The sequence below is a fragment of the Lactuca serriola genome, chromosome 2, assembly GCF_051521515.1.
Source record: "Lactuca serriola cultivar US96UC23 chromosome 2, Lser_US96UC23_V15, whole genome shotgun sequence".
In the NCBI taxonomy this organism is placed as follows: domain Eukaryota; kingdom Viridiplantae; phylum Streptophyta; class Magnoliopsida; order Asterales; family Asteraceae; genus Lactuca; species Lactuca serriola.
In genome coordinates this window covers 220230778-220240709 of record NC_136409.1, presented here as the reverse complement: position 1 = coordinate 220240709, position 9932 = coordinate 220230778, and the positions used below count along the sequence as shown (strand labels likewise).

At 37.3% G+C, this 9932-nt stretch overlaps 2 protein-coding genes across 3 annotated transcripts; one reads left to right on the top strand and one right to left on the bottom strand.

The window, feature by feature from the left end:
* Positions 1–372: 372 nt before the first annotated feature.
* On the top strand, positions 373–3187 carry LOC145088608 (putative serine/threonine-protein kinase-like protein CCR3). Its single transcript, XM_079026980.1, has one exon. The coding sequence runs from the start codon at positions 539–541 to the stop codon at positions 2912–2914; it is 2376 nt and encodes a 791-aa protein (XP_078883106.1). The 5' UTR covers positions 373–538; the 3' UTR covers positions 2915–3187.
* A 1774-nt stretch (positions 3188–4961) lies between these two features.
* NFXL2 (NF-X1-type zinc finger protein NFXL2) lies at positions 4962–9691 on the bottom strand. 2 transcript variants are annotated; one of them, XM_079026978.1, is made up of 13 exons: positions 8469–9688; positions 8274–8387; positions 8139–8194; positions 7879–7945; positions 7250–7342; positions 7033–7118; positions 6748–6910; positions 6508–6663; positions 6225–6415; positions 6043–6124; positions 5761–5967; positions 5516–5605; positions 4962–5414 (listed from the first exon to the last, which is right to left on the bottom strand). In XM_079026978.1, the coding sequence occupies exons 1-13, from the start codon at positions 9585–9587 to the stop codon at positions 5256–5258; spliced, it is 2583 nt and encodes an 860-aa protein (XP_078883104.1). In that variant the 5' UTR covers positions 9588–9688; the 3' UTR covers positions 4962–5255. The 2 variants fall into 2 exon arrangements, with proteins under 2 accessions (XP_078883104.1, XP_078883105.1); XM_079026979.1 differs by lacking the exons at positions 4962–5414; positions 5516–5605 and having other exon boundaries at positions 5761–5960; positions 8469–9691.
* Between the last annotated feature and the right edge of the window lie 241 nt (positions 9692–9932).

Below are 9932 nucleotides of genomic sequence, written 5' to 3'. Positions count from 1 at the left end.
TTTTATTATTGAATATCTTATTAAAACACACACATAAGAGGGGCAAATACATGCTACAATAATACAAGTAACAATAAAACGACTTGTTTTATCTTTTAAGAATTCAGAAAATAAAATTTTAAATAGTATTATTTTGTTTTTATTTATCACATTTACAAAAAGCAAAAAGAATAATCTTCACTCTTTCAGTATTTCAAAAAGTAAATGGTCAAAGCTTGCTACCTAGACCTAAAGTATTTTGCTTATGTGTAAACACAGCTGCACACCGGTGACAGAGTAACACGTGTCATCTTATTATAGCTTGCCGTGTGTGACAGTACGTCACCCTTCTCTATACATTCTCACTGGTAACAGATTATCTGAAAATTTAAAATTCTTTTATTTTCGAATATTCATTTTCATTTATTATTTGATTATCTCTCTCTCTCTCTCTCTCTCTCTCTCTCTCTCTCTATTCCAGTATTCCTCTCTCAATCAAAATTTTCCGTTCATATCAACCGATGCAAAACATCGTCGCCGGCGCCTACCCGACCATCAGATGACGACATTATCCGCCTCCGTCATCTCCGTCGTCGGTCTCATCTTTTCTATCTTATATACCGCCCATGCCTTTGGTGGCTCCGCCACCACTGTCTCTATCAGCTATGGTTCCACCGTCACTGTCTGCGGCATTGTCGCTGGTCAACCGAGTCAACGGATCCAATGCTGGCGCAATGGCCAAGTGTTTGATGTATTCTCTAACATCTCATTTGAGTCAATCGCCGGTGGTCGTGATGTGTTCTGCGGCGTCAGGTCCGGCGGGTCCAGTCTCGTCTGTTGGAACCCTAGCCTGACTCCGAAGCGTCTCTACCACAACGAAACGGTGCTTTTGAGTCAGTTATCCATCGGAGACACTCAAATTTGCTCGATCACGAATAGTTCTGGATGGAACGTCTATTGTTGGAGGTATGGTGACGGGATTCCAACTCAAAACCATCATCTCCAATCGATTTCATCGGGATTAGGGTTTACTTGTGGTGTTGATTTGAGGGACGACGCTGGAATCATTTGTTTTGGAACCAATTCAGAAGCAGCGAATGCTATTCAAGCTGCGTTTACAAATTTTCGCATGTTGAATGTTGCTGTTGGAGGTAATCACGCCTGTGGTATAAATTCTACCGGTTTTTTGATTTGTAGAGGTAACAACGATTATGGACAGATCAATGTACCAAATCATTCATCCTTCGAGTTCTCTGCACTTGCGCTTGGTGCGAACCATACGTGTGCTTTGCGAAAATTAAATGGCTCTGTAGTTTGTTGGGGTGGTGGAGGAGGGATTATGAGTTATAATATACTTGGTGTCTCCTTCGAATCTATCGTTGCTGGATTGGATTCTACTTGTGGATTAACAACTAGCAACCTCTCTGTAATTTGCTGGGGAGAAGGATGGGTTAGAAACGCTTCGTATCCATTAGACTTCGAGCTTCCATTGAGACAAATTCTTCCAGGGCCATGTGTTACATCCGATTGCAGTTGTGGTATATACACTCAATCTCAAATTCTTTGTTCTGGCTATGGATCAATATGTAAGCCTTGTGATATATCCAGTTTCTTCCCACCATTATTGGCTCCACCACCACCGCCGCTTGGAGACGGTAACGTCCCAGGGTCTCCACCTTCAAAAGCTTTGAGAAAGGGGTTACTGGCGTTTGCCATAGTCGGATCAATTGGGGCTTTTGCAGGTATCTGTACTATTATTTACTGTTTATGGACCGGTGTTTGTTGTGGGAACAAAAAGATACACAACTCCGTTCAACCCACAATCACTGCTTCTACACTCAATCCTCCTCAATTTTCAAACAGCAGTCCAGTTTCAAGATCTTCAACAATCCGGCGACAAGCGTCAAGAGCTTTCCGGCGACAAAGAAGTGGAACATCTTCAAAACATGCTGACAGGGAAGAGGAATTCACCTTCGCCGACTTAGCTTTAGCAACCGATAACTTTTCCCAAGAGAATAAAATCGGTGCAGGGAGTTTTGGGGTAGTCTACAAAGGCAAACTCATAGATGGCCGTGAAGTCGCCATTAAAAGAGGGGAAACGAGTCAAAAAACAAAGAAATTTCAAGAGAAAGAAAGCGCGTTTGATTCAGAATTAGCTTTCTTATCTCGTCTTCATCACAAGCATTTAGTCAGACTCGTGGGATACTGCGAAGAACGCGACGAAAAGCTCTTGGTTTACGAGTACATGAGAAATGGAGCTCTGTACGATCATCTACACGACAAGAAGAACGTGGAGAAGAATAGCAGCTTGTTGAATTCATGGAAAATGCGGATCAAAATCTCGTTGGATGCTGCAAGAGGAATCGAATACCTTCATAATTACGCAGTTCCTCCGATCATACACCGCGACATCAAATCATCTAACATCTTGCTAGACGCGAATTGGGTCGCTAGGGTTTCTGATTTCGGGTTATCTCTAATGGGTCCTGAATCCGAATCGGATCACCGAGCAACGAAGGCCGCCGGAACCGTCGGCTACATTGATCCAGAATACTACGGATTAAACGTCGTCACTGCCAAGAGTGACGTGTACGGCCTTGGGGTAGTACTCCTTGAACTTTTGACCGGAAAAAGAGCGATATTCAAGAGTGATGACAACGGTGGTACGCCGATAAGTCTGGTGGACTATGCTGTACCGGCGGTGATTGCCGGCGAATTGGGAAAGATACTGGATAAGAGAGTGGGGCCTCCGGAGGTGAATGAGGCGGAGGCGGTGGAGCTGATGGCGTACACCGCCATACATTGTGTGAACTTGGAAGGTAGAGAAAGACCCACCATGACTGATATTGTGGCCAATTTGGAAAGAGCGGTGGTGCTCTGTGACGACAGCCATGGCAGCATTTCCAGTGGTCAGATTTCGATTATGTCTGAATGAGATTACAGATTTTTTGATTTTTGATTCCATGAGGTTGATTTTTACAATATTTTGGGGGTATATATTTTGTAAACACCAAAGATTAGGATAAATATTAGTATATTTTTTCATGCTGTTTTGGTAGTGTTAGTCTAACATGTGGTTATAGAAGATGATTTTGCAACACACCCTAGAACCACAAAGTTGGTAGTGGATAGTGGTTTTATTTTGTTGTTAATGGAGAAGAGAAAATATTTCTATTATAAAATTTGTTTTACATTTGGGTTCTTAAAAGTTATATTTTACATATTTGGGTGGGAGGTTTCCATGAAGATGTGGTTGGATAATGGATAGTGATAAGCAAATGTTGGGAAGGTGGGGTTTGTGTTTAATTCAAAGAAGCAGAAGACATAGATTGACTAAACAACAATATGCATACTTCAACTCTGGTGTTCCAATTTCCAAGACATATAGCTGCTGCTATTTATCAATAATTTTAAACAAATGATATATTTTTATTAAATTATAATATTACCACAATTCACAACCACATAAATTTCATATAAATACAACTATGTTTTCCTCTAATACGTGAAGTCGTTGGTTTAAATCGGTTATGAAGAAATAGTAAATAATATATGGGAAGTGCAAAGGGGTTTAGTTTCATTGTTTTTTTTTTTTTTTTTTTTTTTTTGAAAATGATAAATAAATAAGTAGAATGGTGATTAATATGCAATTTAATTGGGACGGTGGCGCCTCTTTATTCTCAACAGAATGCCAAACATTTAGGTAACAGAGTGTCTAGTTAATGTATTCTTGATTCAGATTTAAGTTTTTTCTATAGATCCATAAACATTTATTTTATATATATATATATATATATATATATATATATATATATATATATTAAGATTGTGATAAATTTCAACAGTAAACTGTTGAAAATTTATCCAACTTTGGTCCCTGTAATGTTGTCATAATTTTTGTGGGCTTTCTAATTTATTTACAGGGGTGTTTTGTAACATGTTTCCTCCGCTTTCAACGTGGCTAACAGTTGATCTTTATTGGTAATCTCGACATACGTGTCAACTCCAAATTTATTCCTTCTCTATCTTCTATTCGATGCATTCTTGATTCATTATTATTATTATTATTAATATTAACTATGTTGTATACTTGTATTCAGCTGCCTGTTCTAATTGGGAATTATTTTTTAAAAAATGGCTTGATAAAAAATAAAGATATCAATTAGGAAAAAACGAATAAAAGTAAAGAGCACATGTAGAATGTCAAGATGAAATGCACGTATATATTAAATTAAAAATCGCCGCCGGTACACGTGGTGGTAGTTACTCAGGTCCCGCGGCTTGTGACGGACCCTCCACCGTCCACTCTATTTGTTCGGCGGTCTAAAATTTTTTTAGAACAGCAAGCAAGAAATCATCTCCCCTCTTTAATAGGAGTATATAAAATTAATATGGGGGTGGTTTCACCGATTCAATGACTTTCTATGGTAGATGAAGTTTATTTGTTTATAACTAACTTATAAGGTTGGTTGGTGAAACTCAAAATATCCAGATGTTTTCATATTTATACTATCCACCAAATACATATACATATTACATGACAAAAAACAAGACTAACTTTATTGTTATTGTATTGAAAGGATATATGCTACGTAGATTCAATTTGCTGTTATGTCTTTTATTGGAAAACGACAAGATAACAAAATAAATTTTAAGATTTATCGGTAAGGGATGTGTTATCACTTTTATTTAGGCTAAATCAAATGTCGGTCTTTTGATTTTTAATTATTATTTTCTTTTTATAAGATTAGGAGGTGTTTTGGATTTGGTAATTTAAAACATCTTATGATTTTTCTTCTTAAAAAAATCTTATTAAATTATCCGATATCTTAAAACGAAATATACGAATTAATACGTTATCTCAAACGCCCTACTAATCGGTCAAGATGTGAAACTGATTTTATAACTTTATGTTTACTAGAAATATTTTCATCATCGTAAAATTTTATAAATCTTTTCCCGTGACAATCAAGAGAGATCAGTTAAAAAGAAAAATAAAATAAAATAATATTCCATCTTTTCTCTGTTGACAGCATTGACTTTTTCTTTCTCTATAAAAAACTCAAGAACACAAGAAGTCCTAGAATACAAAAGGTTCTACCCACACATGTCCAACATGAAACTAGAATAACAAAACCAATTTCAAACATCTTCTAGAGCATCTTTCATGATTAATTATTCCAGCATACCTTCTACAGAATCTATAATATCAAAATAATATTATTTTCACACGAGTTGTCCACTATCTTTTCCAATTTCTCAACCTTGTACCCTTGTTACATTCTCGGATATCTCTTTCTCTGTCTTTGTATTTCCACTTCATTCATCCAATCATTCACCCATAACAACCCTTTGTAACCAAAATACGCCATTAAAATCAAACTCACCACAATCATAACCAACACCAATAGCTTCCAAAAAATCCCCATAACTTTCTGTTCAATATCCACACCAATAAAAAAAAAAAAAAAAAAGTCACAAAACCAAACAAATTATGACACACTTATACCCTTCTTCTCAAGCAACACAAACTAACCTGAAACATTGAAAGTTGATGGTCTTGTTGTAATTTCTCTTTCCTTCTTTTACGTTTCCGTACATGATTCTCCACATCCGTCTCCTTTTTCTAAAAAAATTTCAAAAAAAAAAAAGTTACATGGGACAAAACATTGCAATTATTTATTTTTGTCCTACACTATACAATCTGTTATGTCATGTCATGTCCTGTGTGATCTAAAAGAAGAAAAGAAAAACATAATTATGTATGAATTATGAGACCACCTCAGGAGCTTTAGGTTTGCGGAGATGCAAGTCAGGATCATCAACTTTGAGTTTACTCTTGCATTCTGAATTGCATGGAAGAAGTCCAACACCAAATTGATTTTTGGTTATATCTTTTGGATCACGCCCATTATTGATATATGTGGCTTGTACTTGATGACATGCCCACTCTTTTTTCAAACTTTGACACCCGCATCTTACTATAACCTATTTGACACATTAATCAATCATCTATAAAACTCAAAAAGAGAGGACAAAAGATTAGGGTTTTAGTGTTTTTACCTTTTTGGAGCATTTTTCTGGTGATGGACAATGACCAATATGACATGTCTCCGGACACAAATGTGTGCAGTTAGGTAACTTTCTGCACAAACAAAACCATAAATGAAAAATCAACACATTATGTATATTATATGTACATGTGGACATTAAAAAAACAAAAGTAAGAAAGTGAAGGGGATTACTTGTGACAGGGTCCACCACAAGAACGGACAGCTGTCTGTTCCTTTTCAGACAAGGTATTGTAATACAAGCACTCAAAAACATGAACCATAGCACCACAATGACACGATCTCTTTATCAGCACCTTGCAAGGCGGACAATCTCCAGGATGACATTTTCGGGGACAGGGATGTGGACATAAAGGATCCCTCTCCTGTACAACAACAAAGAGAACCAATAAGGGCAATTTGGTAATTTTGAATTTTTCTCTCGGATTGTATACACAAGTATAAAGAGAAGGCTAACCCGTTGGCAAGGTAGATTGCAGTCCTCACATTGCTCGCCTCCTGATCCAGGAATCTTGAGGGCGTGGCAGGTTTTTGTGCAAAAATGATTGCCACATGGCAGAAGGTTTCCACAATAATTATCACATGAAAATTTTGATTTGTTTGAACACACCATCTGCATAATTAAATATTATTATTATTATTAAAAAAAAAAAAAGTTTTGATTTTGTTAACGGGTTTCAAAAAGGTAAAATTGTACCATTTTTTCAGCTCCAAGATGTTGACCAAGGCATGATCTCCAAACAAGTTCTGGACAAGGTGGGCATGAAGAACCAGGAGTTGTTTCAGTTTGAAGCTTTTGTTTCTTTTTCTTGGGTTTCAATGTAAACTCGGGGTTAGGAGGAGGTATAGGACCATGGCACCTTCATTTAATATTTGTATACATGATTCTTTTTCAAAATTGATGTACACATCATCATGATGATTCATAAAGGAAATAATATAATGCTTAAAAAGTGGATGAAGAAAAGGAGGTGAAACAAACCTTAGTTTGCATCTATGGCCACAAGGGTATTCTTCATCACAAACCAAACGACATGGTGGACATGCTCCATAATGGCACTTATGTGGCTGAAAATAATAAAAATGAATTGGAGAAATACAAGGAAATATAAATGAGGAAACTTTGTAAAAAAGTAGAACTTAATGGGAAAAGTCTCTCATTGACTTATGTTATGCCTGAATAAAGAGTGGTAATTTACCTTAGTAATTGACTTATGCCTGCATAAAGGGGTTATTTGACATCGCTTGGAACATTTAGGAGGTTTTTGCTCCTTTTCAGTACCACAAGGAACCTGATAGATACATGTTCCATGAAATATTATTTGATTACATTCAAAATATATAAAAAATAAAAAAGTATCATACTATGTAGAAAAAAGTCACTGCCATATCAATGTATACTTGACTTTATGTAAAGCGTAACTGGTATTTCACAATAGGGTTAATGCAAGAAATAGCAACAAACTTCCATAGATATGATTATTATTTATAGCTTCTTACTTCCATGTTCTTCCTATCACAACAGTTTGCTTTGAAAAGTTACTCGATTATTGCAATGTCATATAGATACATGCGATTTTGGATAGATTTTTCAAAGTGTAATGCCTTACGAAAAAAAGAATGAAATTAAAATGCTTTATAGAAAGAAATAAAAGTATGATGCTATCATACATAAATAAATGAAAGTATTTTGCTATTTCTTGCATTTAGCCCTTCACAATACAATCATTGTTCTTGGAGAAAAAGCTTAGATTTTCTTCAAGTCATCATAACTGAAAACTACAATAATCTTGACTTATTTGTACAATGCAAATGGCTTAAGTCTCACCTCAAAGTGTGTCTCACCACAGAAACATGAAATAGTCACCATTACTGGACATGGAGCACAAGCACCTCTAAAAAAAACAAAACCAAGTCAATCATACTATTAAAGCCTCATTTCAAACTTAACATATAATAATGGAAGAAAAATCAAAAAAGAAAATATTCAAGCGTGTTTTGAACAAAAAAAACAAGTAAAATCACATTTTATCTCAATAACCAGCCTTCTTATCTGTTTCTCCAAATTATTAAGAGAAAACAATCTACCTATGGCAAGGAGATGGGCATTTATGATTCTTGCATCTTAGCTTCTTGTCACATATCTGAAATTTCATAAAAGAACTTAAAGATTACCATCAAGAAAATTACAAAAATGGGAATGTTATCAAGAAAATTTCATACCTCTGAACAAGGAGGACAATCACCATCACAACATCTCCTCTTGCACGCATGGCGTCCACAATCCCGCACCCGTTGACATTTCCTTTCACATACTACATCTTGATAACAAGGAACCTATTCTAAATTCAATTCATATTCAATCTTTTAGCAGAAAAAAGTTCTAAAAAACCAATTAAAAAGCAACTAACTTTTTACCTGTTTCTTCAAGCTCCCACATTTACAAGACTTCATGACAACAATCCTACAAGATTCAACACAAAGCCCACGGTGACACCTCTCAGGACAACTATGGATTCGACACATCAGCTTTTTGTCACATGTCCCACCACACGATGGCACCACAACATCACAAGCCATTCCCTCATAAATCCGTTTGCCACATGGGCAAGTTCGTTTCCCCTGCAAAGGGCAATCACCACATTCACCTTCGTGACACCCTTTGCTACATACATGTTTCCCACATCCAAGAAGCTTCTCACATGGAGTCTCACACCTGAAATCCCTCTGAAAACACTCTCTTTTCTCTGTTACCTTACCGCAATGACAGTTATAGACTCCTGTAGCTTTACAAGGCGGACATCCGCCGGGATGACATGTTTCTGGACAGCAATGTGTTTTACAATCTAATAGCTTTGAGCAAGTTTTGTTACACGAAAAGTCCTTAAATCCGCAGCGTTTGGTATCTTCAACACCTCCGCAAAAGCAACGGGTTTTAACGAGCTTAGGGCAGGAGGGACAGGGTCCTGGGTGGCATAGAAGCAAACATTTGTGTCCACAGTCGTATTTCAACGATCGATTACAGATTTCTCCGCAAGAATGAGGTAAAATCCAAGGATCGTGAGGCGGATTTTCGATTTTACCGCAGAAACAAGTGTATGTCTTCGGGATCAGGGTTTTGGGGAACTCGATACGGCATTTAGGGCAGTTCCAAGTCGAATTGCGATCATCTGCGCCACGAGCGGCGGCGCGTAGTGACGATAGATCGGAGGACTGGCGGGCCCATGACTGGATGCAGAGGAGGTGAAAGACGGCGAAGCAACGAGAGGAGCAGGACCAAGTGGGATCTGTGGGACGAATGCGTTCGAGGCAGATGAGACATGATAGGGCGCCGGAGCGTGACGAAGTCAGGAAAGATCGGATTTTGGTGAGGTCCGGGGATTCAAGACCGGAGATCTCGACGTAGGATCTGAAGATTGTGTTGGAAAAGTCGGTGTGGTTGAGGGGTTTTGGTGTGGTTGAAGTGGAGTCCGAGTCGGAAGAGTCGGAGTCGGAAGGATGAGAGGGTGGCAGACGGTGGCGGACGGTTGATGTCATGTTGAGAACTGCGGGAAAGAGCGATCTATGATTTTGATTGGCATTTTATAAAAAGGAAATCGACTCGTTAAAAGTGACAAACATTTTGGTATGTTCAGGAAATATTGTTTTTTTTTTTTATTCCTTTACGCAGCTATCTTGTTTTAGTCGTTCACAAGTAGCTAATATTAATCATCTAATGTAGGTTTCGACTGTGGCATCTATGTGCCTTCTACCTTGTAATATTTATCACCTACATCTACGTGACATTATACGTATTTATCGTGGTTTACATTATAAGAAGGGTGAGATATGATTGCTCATTAAATAAAACCCTAGATCGATCGATAACATCTTCTTTCTCAT

Excerpts from the sequence above, each read along its gene's own strand:
- LOC145088608 (XM_079026980.1), top strand. The coding sequence starts at position 539 with ATGACGACATTATCCGCCTCCGTCATCTCCGTCGTCGGTCTCATCTTT.
- NFXL2 (XM_079026978.1), bottom strand. The coding sequence starts at position 9,587 with ATGACATCAACCGTCCGCCACCGTCTGCCACCCTCTCATCCTTCCGAC. Across the intron at positions 7,119-7,249 it reads GGCATAAGTCAATTACTAAG|CCACATAAGTGCCATTATGG; the intron begins GTAAATTACCAC and ends TATTATTTTCAG. Across the intron at positions 6,911-7,032 it reads GGCCATAGATGCAAACTAAG|GTGCCATGGTCCTATACCTC; the intron begins GTTTGTTTCACC and ends TATTAAATGAAG.